General features: G+C 38.1%; 1 protein-coding gene across 6 annotated transcripts in view; it reads right to left on the bottom strand.

Annotated features, from left to right (window-relative positions):
• Positions 1 to 1,112: 1,112 nt before the first annotated feature.
• The window catches only part of DPP8 (dipeptidyl peptidase 8), a 63,831-nt gene continuing 49,452 nt past the window's right edge, over positions 1,113 to 15,491 (bottom strand). For 4 of the 6 annotated variants that reach the window (XM_015568507.1, XM_006770769.2, XM_006770770.2 and 1 more), the window contains 5 exons: positions 13,615 to 13,761; positions 12,266 to 12,418; positions 10,315 to 10,457; positions 9,178 to 9,289; positions 1,113 to 5,252 (listed from right to left, as the gene is read on the bottom strand). In XM_015568507.1, the coding sequence (XP_015423993.1) occupies positions 5,130 to 5,252; positions 9,178 to 9,289; positions 10,315 to 10,457; positions 12,266 to 12,418; positions 13,615 to 13,761 (678 nt within the window). In that variant the 3' untranslated portion in view covers positions 1,113 to 5,129. Of the gene's footprint in view, positions 5,253 to 9,177; positions 9,290 to 10,314; positions 10,458 to 12,265; positions 12,419 to 13,096; positions 13,215 to 13,614; positions 13,762 to 15,491 lie in introns of those variants that run through there. The other 2 variants (XM_015568510.1, XM_015568511.1) reach the window with 2 other exon arrangements.

The raw sequence follows: 15,491 nt of genomic DNA, 5'->3' as shown, positions 1-15,491 counted from the left end.
CTTTTAGAGAGAGAGGAAGGGAAAGGGATAGGAAGAAACATCCATGAGAGAACATCATCATCATCCATCAGCTGCCTCCCGCATGCCCCCACCCCCCACTGGGGCTTGAGCCTGCACCCTGGACTATGCCCTGATTGGGAATTGAACCGGCTATTTCTTGGTTCCTGGGTTGATGCTCAATGGCTGGGCCACACTGTGGGGCCCAAGACAGTCTTTAAGTTTCTCAGAATGCCAGAAATGGATTCTGGTTACTCTTTAGAGCTTGGGTGGGCCTCGCTGGTCACTTCTGGCTGCAAGCAGTCTCAACAGGCTAATCCAGTGTATCTTAGTTTATCACAGAGTGTCATATAAATGGTTTTTTTTTTTGTCATAAGGTAAAAAGGTTAGAAAAGGAAGCATTGCTCTATAGTATTACTGTTTCAGGGTCATCTTTATTCCTAATAATTTTAATAAACAAATTATTTAAGTAAGATTCAAATATATAATATAGCAGTGGTTCTTTCAGTACAACATCCTTTTGTGAATCTGATAAAGTCAAAGCCCTTCTTCTGAGAACATACCTCCATTCATTCATGCAATATTTTGCTCACTTCAGAGGGTTATAGGGTCTGTTCTGGAAAGATTATCAGACAAGCCAAAGCGTACTAATTTTAGAGGAGTTTATCTGCTTATTTCCTCCCACCCTTTCTCTACTACAGCTTCAAAAGACCAGAGAGTTGTTAAAGAAAAAATATGAAAAAAGCATAACACTGAACTCCCTTAAAATTTCCCGGAGAATGTGCAGAAACCACTATCAATCCTGAGTGGCATTTCCAAGAAACTCACAGCTAGCTGCTCTGGGAGGATATGCCAATCACTGGCTCCAAGCTCCACCTCCCCAGGCAGTACTAACTGCTGGTGCTGGGAACCACATGCAGGTACAAAGCAATCTCTGCACACCTCCCTTTGGTTTGTGTTTATAGGACTAGAAGCTCCATGTAATCACCAACAGTCTCCCTTCTCCACTGCAAGCACATGACCTTGTTCATGTGTATTCATCACTCCACAGTTGTCACTAATCAAGGCAACATTGTACAAATGGGGAACAGGGGGAAAAGGAACGTTTACATCAATTAATTTTAGCAGCATCTTTATTGCAACAACGAACCTGTAATAAAATGCGACAAAACTGTTTTGCTTTACATGATTAAAAGCTATGTAGCTGAAAATGAGAAAACCCATAAACTTACTGGTGTGAGACATGCAATTCTTTTTGTACAAGTCAATGCTTAAAACAGCAGGCACTTTATGTTCTAAAATTAAAGACCTGAACTCCAATTGTGCTGAATACAAACAAAATTTGGGTTATTTAAAAACAAACACATGAACACTGCTATTTCTCTGTCTGTAAGGGACTTCTGAAAAAATTACCTAGAGCTGGCTCTTGACTAGCAAGCAGGAGCCAGCACCTTGCACTGACATGTCTCCATATTTTAGGCTGCAGGATGATCAGTGAGGCCGGGAGGGTTGGAAAGTGGAAGTTAAGTTTCCTTATTCCTTTATGTCTGCCAGGAATGGACACTCACACATCTTAGTGTACATAGGGCCATGTCTCTTACTTCAAATAGCTCTAAGTTGGGCTCCTAGGCTTAAGCAAGCACTCTATATCCCAATCCCCAAATCCTCCCACTACACCAAGGAAGACACATTTAGTATAGCAATTTTAATTAACTTCAGAATGTCATATACTAATGAGTACAGCTTCATTAATAAGCATGCTTAGCATTTACTTTAGAATGGAAAAATTAACCATTTTATGTTATCTTTAAAATGTTTCATAGGAATATATTAATAAATACTTCTTTAAAAATTTGCCTTTTCTACATATTTAACTACCATGAGTCAGGACATCTGGATGGAGTCTAGTACCAACTGAGCACTAACTGGCCATGGGTATATATTCTTCTCTTTATATATGTTGGTTTCTCCTCTAACAAAGAATATTAGATTATATCAAAGATGTAATAGCTTGAAAATGTATGATTCTATAATAAGAAGAGATCTTATAGGAATCATTCCACCAAAGAGAGAAAGATGTTAGAGAGGTAGGCTACACCTTCCGTGAGGAATAAAACAAGTAGTAAAAAAAGTAAGCATCATTATCTATATCTCATTCTTTTAAAAAGTAACGCATGCACCGTGACTTCATCCTGTTGTATGAGGCTTTGGAAAGGAGCCAGGAACAGCATAGAGGGAAAACCTTCATTCCAAAAGGACTCTCCAGACAGAGGGGATACAGTTGATGATACCTTCTGCTTCTTTTAGTGAGAAGGGACAGATAGTTAGCACAGGTGAGCAGCTGTTTTGACTATTATTTTAGGTTCTTGCAAATCAGTCCAGTGTAAAAATTAACCATTATTTTCTTAATCCAACTCCCTTATCTACAGAACAGTTTCTTAAAGCAGCCCACCAATGGCTTGCTCTAGAACCACCAGAAAAGCTCCTTAGAAATATAGATACCTGGTCTCTGCCCAAATAAACCAAGTCCAAATCTCTAAGAGTAGGGTTCAAGCATCCATTTCTTTTAGTTAAGTGTCCCAGATTAATTTTAGATTTTGAGACCCACTAGCTTAACAATGCATAGGCAACTATACCTGCCAATGGTTGATCAAGTGTACCCCTTTATCAAGCCTACAAAAACCCCATTTGATGTTTAAAATAGTGCTTTTGGATCTCATCAAAACTGCTGTTACTTTTATATATTCCTGCCTTTTAAGTTGTTACCTCTGAATAGGGGACCAATAGTTTTAGTTATATTTCTACTGATTGCTTGAATTGACTATGATGTTTTTCACATCAGTTTAAAACAAATTTAGTCAAGCTCTCTTTCTGCAAGTGACTTCAGTCAGGTATTTTCCCTCTATAGAAGGAGATTGGCATTTAAGTGACTGGGAATTATAACAGAAGCATTTCTTGTGATAGAAGGAAAAGAGAAGGCAAGATGCAAAAGGAAAACCTGTGAATTCAAGAGTGCATGCGGTTTTTAAAGGTTTGTTTTGGTAAAATAAGAGATGCTATTTTGAAAAAACAGTCTTAATGGGGAAGAGGCTTCAAATGGATAAGTTCTAAAAGCCACTGTCCATACCATTTCTACATTTATATAAGGATAGATCCTTAGATGACAACTAGTTCACAAACAAAACCACTTTCAACCATCAGATATATACTTAAGTCTTGCGGGAAAATACTTTCTTGGGGAAGAGAAGTTACCCAAATCAATTTAATTTAACATTGAAAAAATATAAACAAATCTTCGCATGGGAAAATATCATAAACAAGAAAGTCAATACATATACAGACAAAAGGGGAAATTGTGGCACCTATTATACAGTATAAATACACAAACAGCAAAACCTTCCCCTTCCCCTGGACAGAACCAACAGGTCACCTGCCTTCTGGACTCCCCCCACTTCCCACCTGGCCCTCACTGATCAAGCCCACCTCTGATGCACAGTCACCATTCTTACTAATGGAGGCTGTGCTCTCTATGGGAGAAATCTCCTCTGTGTAGTGGTGAGAGAGAAAGTGAAAACACACCAATTTCCTTAGAGCGTTGTTTCAAAATACTTGTAGCAACTTTCCAAACACTGAGGTCTGTGATAAACGGGGTCAAACTCGGGTGCCTTCTCCATTACTGGCTCCAATGTAGCCCATCTGCACCCCAAGACTCTAGGGGACAGATCCCAATCAGCACCTGAAAGCCTACGAGCTCTGTGACAGCCAGTTAACCCAGGAAATGCCATGGCCATTCAAGAAACTGCTCTAGGCTTTGAACACTGAAAAAGAGACATGGCTTGTTGGGGATCAGTTTATGGTAAAGAGGTTGTTCTGGAAACCTCTTTATTTTAAGCTCACAATATCTAAATTATGCTCAAATAATTAAAAGAGGACCAAGATCGTTTAAATTTGTAAGGTTTCTAAACTAAAAGAAAATAACAAAAAATTAGAATTATAAAAGTAACTCTTAAGGAACTTTTCCTCTCCTGAATAACATTATAGTCTATAAATATAAAAAGAGAGTAATTTTTAAATTCTGGTTTCCTTAACATTCTAGGAGTTTAAATTTTACTTTCCAGACTTTTTCACGAGGACTGTTGGTCAAATTATACTTCTTAGTCCTTGAGCAGACCCTCCTCGCCTTCTCCTTTCTCTGTCATTCTCCACACCCTAGTCTCTCCCACCCTACTGAAGTTCCTTTCCTTCTCTCTAAAACCCTGGAACATTTTACTAAGGAAATACCCAATGGAAACTGGCACCACTACATTTTCTGAATACAAGTGAATGTGTACTTTTTCCTTTTCCTAAAGGAAAATAAATTGCCAGTAAATATTTAAGCTCTAATCATTTGATTAAAATTTTTTTGCCTATAATTATCAATATTATAAGACTAATTAAATACATGCTACATATAGGAAAAGGAAAAACTCACTCTGCCATTTCATCAAAGAGAACTATTTATACTAGGTACAGTTAAAATTGGCTAAAAAACCGGTCAGAGCATGAATGAAACAAAATATGTCTTTAGGAGGCCACTAAGTTTTCCTTGAAAAATCATTAATGACTGGTTAAGTCATAGATTTAATAGTGATTAGTTCATAACATGCTGGATACACCCCAAGTGATGAAGCTTAAGCTATTCAATTACATTTAAGTGCTATCAAATCTGTAACTAGTCAGAGATTCTGGAATTGAACCAACCAATCACTAATATCATCATATTTTACAAACTCAAAAGTATACTGTAAAAATACACTAATTAAGTCCATGAGGTTTATAATGCTATTAAAAGTGAAAAAAAAAAAAAGGTAATATGGATACATAGTGCTAATGTCTTATTTCTTTCAGTAATTCTCAAGGTATTGCTGGGTCCCTTCAAAATATGTGTCATTCAATTTTCTGTGTGTATGGTTAAAAGTATCAGATTACTATCCATGAACTGTAGATGCCTGCATGGCACCAAATATACTTTCAGAAGTAAATGTTATGTGGCAGGTATCAAAATGTGATGATCAATTCTATACTTTCTATTGATTAAACCCCCGCATTTGGTTAAATAGCCAGTGTATACCAGAGTTCTACACAGGTCAAAATTATATCACTTTCAGAGCAGCAATACGTGATCCAAGGTTTTCTTGAAGGTAGTGCAAAAGATGCAGTTCATAATGTTCTCCAGATTCAGGAACTCTTATGCTGTGTCTCTCCTGAGGATAGATCTTAACAACAAAAACAAAAAATAAGAACTTAATAATACATCTCCTTCCAAAGATTTCAACAGGATTAATAATATAAAGCATACCCTCTCCAAGATATTACACACATACATCCTATCTAGAGGCCCCTCTCCTCTTTTTAAATTAATTTTTCAATTGCAGTTTACATTCAATGTTATTTTAAATTCGTTTTAGGTGTACAGCACAGTGGCTAGATGATCATACACTTTACAACCCCAATATTTCAAGAACCCACCTGGCATGTTACAGTTATTGCAATGCTATTGACTGAATTTCCCATGCTGTACTTTATCCCCATGACTATTTTGTGACTGCCAATCTGTACTTCTCAATCCCACCACCTTTTTCATCCAGCCACCCAACCCAACCTCCCCTCTGGCAACCATCAGTCTGATCTCCATAGCTATGAGTGTGCTTCTATTTTGTTTATTTTGCTCTTTAGAGTCCACATATAAGTGGAAATCATTTGGTATTTTGTCTTTATATGTCTGACTTATTTCACTTAGCATAATACCCTCTAGGTCCATCCACGCTGTTGCAAATGGTAAGATTTCATTCTTTTTTATGGCCAAGTAATATTCCATTGTATATATGTACCACAGCTTTTTTATCCACTTGTCTATTGATGGGCACTTAGGTTGCTTCCATAGCTTGGCTATTGTAAATAACACTGCAATGAACATAGGGGTGCATATATTCTTTTGAGTTAGTGTTTTGGGTTTCTTCAAATATCTATAATAATAAAAGCATATTATGCTAATTAGACCGGACAGCCGAACAACCTTCCAGACGTCATTCCAGTCGTCCTTCCGGATAAAGCCACCACAGTGGGGGCCGAGGCAGAGGCAGTCAGGGGAGATCAGACAGGCAGGCAGAGTGGTTAGGGGCAATCAGGCAGGCAGGCAGAGGGCTTAGGGGCAATCAGGCAGGTAGGCAGGTGAGCAGTTAGGAGCCAGCAGTGCCAGATTGTGAGAGGGATGTCTGACTGCCAGTTTAGGCCCAATAAACAGGCAGTAGGACATCCCCCGAGGGGTCCCGGATTGCAAGAGGTTTCTAAACTAAAACCAAGAGGTTCCCCCGCTCCCCCGCCCCACACGAATTTCATGCATTGGGCCTCTAGTATACCCATAAGTGGGGTAAAGACAGTCTATACAATAAATGGTGTTGGGGAAATTGGACAGATACATGCAATAAATAAACAAATGACACCACCTTCTTACAGCATATATAAGAATAAACTTAAAATGGATTAAAGACTTAAATGTAAGACCCTCTCTTCTTTTTATAATTCCCTATATATCACTAAGCTTACAGGATTTATGTGTAGACCAATGGTTCTTCAAGTGTGGTCTGCAGACTTCTTAGATCCTCAAACACCCTTTCAAGAGACACACAAACTACTTTCAGAATAATACTGAAGTATTATTTGCCTTTATTTCCTGGGTTGGCATTTGTTTTGGTAATGCAAAAGCAATGGTAATAGTGCTGGTGCCTTAGTATTAATCAAGGCAATGACATTAAATTGTATTAGAAGTCATAGTATTTTTCACCACCACATAATTGCTAAAAAGGAAAAATGCCAATTTTACTTAAGTCTCAAAAAAATTAGAAATTTTCTTAAATTGCAACCCTTGAGTAGATTTCTTTTTAATATTCTGTGTGATGAAATGGAAAGAACGCATAAATTACTTCTATCAGATGTCTCAAGAAAAACAATCAATGTGTGCAACTGAGTTGCGAGCTGAACTGCCATTTTTTAACATGAAAGAATGGCTGACAATTATGATGATTCAGACTTGGCTATCTGGCAAACATTTTCTCAAAAATGAATGAAGTGATCTTGGAAACTTCAAAGATAACACTGACAGTGTTTGTTGCTGATGATAAATTTGTTCTTGGTGTTGTACATATTCCTTTTTTGCCTTTTTTTCTTTTTAATATTTTTACTGATTTCAGAGAGAGGAAGGGAAAGAAATGGAAATACTGATAGAGAAACACACCAATCAGTTGCCTCCTGCATGCCTGCCCCTCGCCCCCGCTGAAGATCAAACACAAAACCCAAGCATGTGCCCTGACTGGGAATCGAACCATGACCGCCTGGTTCATAGGCTGACTCTCAACTGCTGGGCCACAGAGTGTGATGGGTTGAGTCCATGGGATGACACTCAACCACCCTGAGCCACAAAGGCCAGGCGCCAATGACAAATTTTGTTAAGAGAAAATTAAAATTTTGGAAAACTTACATCTACCACTACTAGTTCATGAGCTTCCCAATATGCACTTAAGAGACTTTTCTGATGAGATCAGTGGAATTTTCATGTGAGTTTTAAAATACTATATAATTAAATGAGTCAACATTCAGAAGATTGGCAATACACAGTGAACCAGAATTTTCCAGATGACCAATACACGGTAAAAGATCCATTTTAAGTACAAGATCCAACAGATGATAATGTAACAGAGTATGAAAAGTTTACAGATATGGCTCAGATTCCACCATTAAGAAACTACCATTTGTCCAGTTTTGTGGTACCAAAGAAGAATAACCACAATTATCTGAAAACTCTAAACCTCCCATTTCTTAAATATATATTCTGTAAGGCTGAATTTTCTTCACATACTTTAGCCAAAACATTTCACAACAGACTGCATTGGAAGTAGCAATGAAAATCCAGGTGTTTTCCTTATTAAGCCAGACATTATCTCCCCTTTCCTATAAAAATGTAATTTTCGTTAACATGTAATAACTTTAAATAAAAAAAATTTTTAAAAGTTGATTTTAGAGAGAGAGGAAGGGGGAGAGGGGGAGACAGGGAGGGAGGGAGGGAGGGAAAGAAACATCGATGTGAGGGAGATACATCTGATGGATAGCTTCATGTACACACCCCAACTGGGAATCAAACCCACATCCTGGGTATGTGCTCTGACCAGGAATTTAATCAGCAACCTTTTGCTGCACAGGATGACACTCTAACCAACTGAGCCACACCAGCCAAGGCTTAATATTTTTAATAGTATTAATATCGTATACAAGAAATACTGATAGACATAAACCACATAAACAAAAGCTGATATGTAAAGGGGACCAAAATGATTGACAGTTGCTGCTCGACCTCATAGTTTACCTACTGAAACAAAAAAGGAAAAAGTAATATTTTTCATTTCTTATGAGCATATAATCTGTGTACGAAATAGAAAAGAGGAGGAGTTTTTCTTAAAACCTTTTTATTTCAATAATGGAGCAATGAAGGTGTGTAATAACTTTCTGGTTTCTACTCTAATATCAATATAAAATTAAATTAAAAGACCATGTAGCCCTAGATGGTTTGGCTCAATGGACAGAGCACTGGCCTGCAGACTGAAGTGTCCTGGGTTCGATTCCGGTCAAGGGCACATGTCTGGATTGTGGGCTTGAACCTCAGTAGGGGGTGTGCAGGAGGCAGTCAATCGATGATTCTCTCTCATCATTGATGTTTCTATCTCTCTCCCCCTCTCCCTTCCTCTTTGAAATCAATAAAAAAATCACATATATAAAAAGACGATGCAATCAGGTCCTAAAACTCCTTTGCACAACAATGTAATTAAGTAACATTTCCTCACCCTTCCAAGGGGAAGAAGAAAATCAAAGGAGGACAGAAATGGACTCCTGCCATCTTTCCCATGATTACGAACTGAAAGCAGATACAGATACACACATCATGGAATCCAATAGGCCAGTCTTCAGCCTGACTTCAACAGAATCTTAATTTTTATCCAACTAGGGGTACTATTAACTAGGCCTATTACTTTAGTTCTCTTAAACAACGAATGGTCACAGCTGGAAATTAGGCCTTACTTCATAACTTATTGTATTTTGAAGTAATCAAACACTAATCACTATTTATTTTTAAAATGTAGGAAAACTCACCTGTAAATCATATGGTTTTCCAGCCCTCACTAAAAAACTCAATAATATACTGGTGTGTGCAAAATGGACATTCTCATCCAAGAATCCATGTAAGAGCAGTAAACGATTTGGTCTGGAGAAATGGAAACATCAGAGGATTAGGCAAAATAGAGTTTGAGAAAACCACTTAACTCCTTTAAACTAATCACAATTACCTATGTTAACCACCTTATACTGTAGAACAAGGATTCAACATTTTCAATATTAATATATTTGTAAAATATTAACCAGATGCTACGTGTATGAAAGATTTAAAAAATAAAAAGAACATTGTACAATTTGCTATTAAGATATTAGCACACATCCTATATAATAAAAGCCTAATATGTAATATGCTAAGTGTCCGGTCATCCATTCAACCAATCAAAGCGTAATATCCTAATGATATGCTAAAGCCGCTCAACTGCTTGCTATGACATGCACTGACCATCAGGGGCCAGAGAGTTGATCGGTCAACAAGTCACTATGATGTGCACTGACCACCAGGGGGCAGACACTCTAACTGGCAGGTAAGCTTGCTGCTGGGGTCTGGCCCATCAGGACTGAGCAAGACGGGCCGGACACACCCTGGAGCTTTCCTGCAGTCCCTCCGCGGCTGGCCAACCTTCCGCATCCCTCCCGGGCCCTGATCGTGCACCGGTGGGGTCCCTCAGCCTGGCCTGTGCCCTCTTGCAATCTGGGACCCCTTGGGGGATATTGGAGAGCCGGTTTCGGCCCGATCCCACAGGCCAGACCAAGGGACCCCATTGCTGCACAAATTCGTGCACCAGGCCACTAGTCAATAATAATGGCATGTCCCCAGAAAATGAAAAATCATGAACATTATTTGTAAAATAATGCAAAAATAAAATTTTTTTCCACCTTAAATAGTAGTGCACTTAAACTTCTTTTATAGCACAAGCAAATTGCTTCAAATATGACTTGTAAAAAAACCCCCACACACAAATGATAGGAAATGGCCTATAATTCAGCTTTGAGAATCACCCATGCCATATTAGTATTCTATAAAATATAGGTCTTGGTTACTGTATCTGTAGTTTTCATTACTATTAAATAAAATTTTAAATTTAGCATCTTAATTTAAAAGCTTGAACTTACTCAGAGGGGAACTTTTCTGCTTGCATGGCCACAGATCCTAAGTAATAGCCCTGTTCATTCTGGTCAGGGTGACCCATGTAACGTTCTGTGTAGCCTGTATCATAGAAGATCCACAGAGTGACTGGGGCTCCAGCAATAGCAACCTGCATACGACAACAGTGATAGTCAAGTGTGGTCCAGAAAAGAATGGCTAGCAAAGAGGTTTTAACTGCAAGTTAATCGGCTAATATTATCATTAGGCGTTAGCTCCACTACTGGAGCTACATGGTCTCAGGACACTCAAAAAATCAAAGTGCCAAGGTCAAAAACTTGATACTTTGTGAGTCAGTTAACGTTTTGTCCCATAGGCATGCTGTATACCAAACCCTTAATATGGGCTAGTTGAAATATAAGCATGTTTGTTAAAAGGGTAGACTGAACTAGAACATATGAATGCCTCAGTATAAACTCATTCCTGCCACTGGAGGAAAATGTGCTAGAAGTGTCAGCTTTATATAGAAAAAACAATCTTTTTTTTTTAAGCTTCTGTTGGCAGTACAGAATTTAAATAAATGAAATATATTTAAGCATTAGATAGTTACCTCATTTTAAGGTCCGCACACACAGTTTTATATTTAAATATTATAATTATGTTCCTGACAGCTATAAACCTGGTGAAATTATGGTAGTTTTCAGAGTTCACCTTGTGGTTATTATAAATAAAGATTAACTGAATATACATTAAAACAAAATAAAACCTTATCATTTAAAAAAAATTTTTTTTGTTAATCCTCATCTGAGGATATTTTTTTTCATTGACTTTTTTAGAGAGAGTAGAAGAGCGGAAGGGAGGGAAGGAGGAGAGAGAGAAAGAAAGAAACATTGGTTGCCTACAGCATGAGCGCTAACTGGGGCCAGGGATCGAACCCGCAACCCAGGCATATGCCCTTGACTAGGAATCAAACCTGTGACCCTTCCATGAGTGGGCTGATGTTCTAATCATTTAGCAACACCGGCCAGGGCCATATTTATTCTTAAAAGTGAAAATTATTTTTCACTATAAAATAAAATCATGTTATTGAAATACAGGGTGGAGCAAAAGTAGGTTTATAGTTATGAGTACATAAAACAGTTTATTCTTATATTATTATTTATTAATGATTGTTTTATTTTTCATATGAACAACTGTAAACTTACTTTTGCCCTACCCTATATAAAAAAACCCACTACTCATAGTTCCCACTCCCTTAACAACTGTTAGCATCTATTTTCTTAAAATATACTGTTATTGATTTCAGAGGGGAAGGGAGAGGGAGATAGAAACATCAATGATGGCTGCCTCTTACACGCCCCACACTGGGGATCAAGTGCGCAACCCAGACATGTGCCCTTGACCAGAATTGACCCTTCAGTCCACAGGCCAACGCTCTATCCACTGAGCCAACCAACTAGGCCAACAAGTGGTTTTTAAAAAAATAGCCAACATGTAAATATACAGCTCATATGGATACACAAGTTGACAGATATTTCTATTATCTCACATTGCTATTAAAACACAAAAACCACTCTGGCCAGTTTTCTCAGTGGTTACAGCATCGCCCGAGGACTAAAGAGTCGAGGGTTCAATGTCCGGTCAAGTTCACATACCCCGGTTGCAGGTTCCTTAGCCCCAGTAGCGGCATGTGGGGGAGGCAACCAATCAATGTGTCTCTCTCATGTCCATGTTTTTTTTCTCTCTCCCCCTCCTTCCTCTCCCCCACTCTCTCCAGAAATCAACAGGGGAAAAAAAAAAATCCTTAGGTGAGGATTAACAAGCAAAACAAACAAACAAAAAACCCCCCACAGAAATCCTAACATTCCATAATAATGCCGACTTTGTAAAACTTCAGAAAAATCATCATTTTCTTATATCCTCAATTTACTGAAAATTCTATCCTTATTACCAAAAGAAGTGCATTAGGAAGTCACATACCCTGAAGATATCTGATCTCTGGATTAATGCCATCAGGGAGAGGTATCCTCCATAGGACCAGCCATGGATGCCCACACGATCTAAATCAATGAAATCATATCGAGAAGCTAGATATTGGAGTCCTTCTACCTGGTCATCAATTTCTATTTGTCCCTGTCAAAAAAGAGAGAACATTTCACTGATTAATGAATAAAAGTCTCATTATAAGAGTGCTTCTGAAGCTAAAAAAAAAAAAAAGTTATTAAAAATACCTGTAGTTTTTTTTAGATTAGAACTCACTGCCCAAAAAACTTTTTTAAAAACTGTATTTAGAGATAGGAGCCTATAGCTTCTGTTGCTAGCCTGCCCTAGAGTTTAGTTATCCCTTAGTCATAAATTTCTTTCCTACTGCAACCCAAACTGTCCCTTACCATATGGGTATTTCTCACTTGTTCCATTTGTTCTGTTGTCTGCTAAGAGTCAGCATCTTCCTTGTAACAAGCCTTCCCATACCCAAAGGCAAAAAATTAGCCCCCTTAAGTGGTTGACTAATTTCACTTCTCCTTTTTAAAATGTAATGCAGTAGAGTCGAAGGAATCACTCTTGAGGCCTTATCCTCCTGTTTCCCCATAGTATACCTCCAAGAACTGAACATACCATTTCTTTAAAGTCCTACGAAGTCTTAATTCCTAGCACCTCCACCCTGTCTGTATTACTAGGCCTGCCAGTGCACACAATCTCACTTCACTGAGCAAAAAACAAAAATAAAAACAAAAAACTTACATGAGAATACAACATAAGGTCAAAGAACTGGCTGTGGGAGAAAATCCCCATGTCTTACTCAGCATGTCCAATACACTGGCAAACACAGTAATTGCCTTACTGTGCAAAAGGAACATCGGATTCTCATCATTTCCCAAAGCAGCAGAAAGGACATGGGGCATCTCTAAAAGGTAGCATTTAAAGCTTCCTGTAGAGAGAAAGAGGCTTGTCACAAGGAAGGCACTAACCAGTTGGTTTCTCTCTTCACAGAGGACAGAACAAATCTCAATTATTCCTCTCAATAGTGTACAGGATGCTGAAAGCTAAATGTTGCTGCCTTCTGGCTAAGCTGGATATACAAAAAAGGAAGAGAGGCTATTTCTATGTAAAGGTGGTTCTATCTCAGCTCCCCAAAAATTATATACAAGTAGATACAAGCTAGCCTAGTGAATATCAAGATGCATCTTCCCTCCCATCCCCAAACTCTAACACACACACTCTCTCATTCACTCACAGCCACTTCCCCCGACTCTCTCCCTGGGATTTCACACCAAACAACGCACCAGAAAATGTGTCTTTGAAAGAAAAATGTTTGTATGTTTACACACCATTTTATATTTAAAGGCGCCTTCAAATTTAAGCCCTCGATGACAGGATCCCCTGTTGTCTATCACTACAACCACATAACCCAGGGAGGCTAGAGTATTCAAACGGAAATACTTGACTCCTTTAAACCGATTATTCACCAACTGCACCTGAGGAAGAAATACAACTTCAGTGAAATTTATTATATGGTAGCATACAAAAGCATAATAGAAGCAGGACACTGTGAAAAGTAGAAAGCTTAAATTTATAACATTATTTTGCCTTTAAAATAATATAATATCATTAATTATAGGACAATGTTGTACAGAATATCTCTAGAACTTATTCATCTGGTTTAACTGAGACTTAATGCCCACTGATTACAGCTCTATCCCCCCTCCATTTATTTTGTACATTCAATTCAAATAAGTTGAATCCATAGATTTTTAAATTAACTTAAATCTTGTCATGTTTATGTTGCTTCTTTTTTCTTTTTTAATGTATTTTTATTTATTTCAGAGAGGAAGGGAAAAGAAGAGAGAGAGAGAAACATCAATGATGAGAAAGAATCACTGATCGGCTGCCTCTTACACGCACCACACTGGGGATCAAGCCCGCACACTGGGTTTGTGTTTTGACCTGGAATTGAACTGGTTCATGGGTCTATGCTCAGCCACTGAGCCACGCCAGTCAGGCTCTTCTTTCTGTTCTTTTTCTTCTATGTGGGATGGTTGATCTTGAGGCTGCAGGGAGCAAGCTGGACTCAGATTTCTCCAAGTCCACATTTCTTTGCCTCCAAATCTTACGTATCCAAAGACAAGGAGACACTGACATGGTTTTAGGTAGGAGGGTACTTCTTTTCTTTCTTAACTTCACACTTAATTCAGGGCAATTACTGACCAACTAATGATTTTAAAACTATAAGCTAGATATTAATTACATATAAGACAAGAGATTTAACCTACCCCATAGACAAAGTTACTAAAATGATTACTTCTACCCTGAAGAACTGTGTCAAATGGTAGAGACGAGGATAAATAGATCATTTTCCTTCCCTACCTATCTCTTCTGGGATTATCTTTGACCAGTAGTAGGAAAACTTAGTATTTTAATAAAATACTGTGATTAGTCTAGGTACTTTTTCCCTATTACAAAAATCAGTGCAAAGGGCAGAATAATTCTTAAATACCTTTATTGCCCAAAACTATACATAAAAATGACTGGGAAATTAAATGTAGCTTTGTGTTTCACCAGGAATAAACTATCTACTGAAAAGAGGACTTTAATTAGTGGGAAGAAAATTACAGAAGGTCAAGGTTTGGTGGACACTAGATAGATATTAAACAACAACAAAAAAGTCCTGGCAAATGAGAAAGAAGTTTTCTCTGGCTGATACCAATGGGAAAGCCAAGTCAGTCAGGAGTTAAACAAGAATCAACATTGGCCCTGGCTAGATAGCTCAACTGGTTTGAGTGTTGTCCCCATATGCCAAGGTTGCAGGTTTGATTCCTGGTCAGAGCACCTAAAAGAATCAACCAATGAATACATAAACAAGTGGAACAACAAATTGATGTTACTCTCTTTCTAAAAAATCAATTAAAATAAGAATCAACACTACCTCCCCTCAATAAATAGCTACCGAGCACTTATTGGGTTCGATTGGGGTGGGAGGTGTAGAAGATCTTCTCGTTTTGAACATTTGGACGTCAGTACCACTGTAACAACTGTCAAACTGGTCTTCCTGTTTCTATTCTTGTCCTCCTATAGTCGGTTCATAAGGTAGCAGAGCAATGTTTTAAAAATGTAAATCAGCTACTATTTTGTAGCTTAGCGCCCTCCAATGGTAAACTCCTTACCATTGCCTTTGAGACTCTACATTGTCTGGCCTTTGGCAATTTCT

The sequence above is a fragment of the Myotis davidii genome, unplaced genomic scaffold (assembly GCF_000327345.1).
Source record: "Myotis davidii unplaced genomic scaffold, ASM32734v1 scaffold461, whole genome shotgun sequence".
NCBI classification, from domain to species: Eukaryota; Metazoa; Chordata; class Mammalia; order Chiroptera; family Vespertilionidae; genus Myotis; species Myotis davidii.
This window is presented reverse-complemented; position numbering and strand designations above follow the sequence as displayed.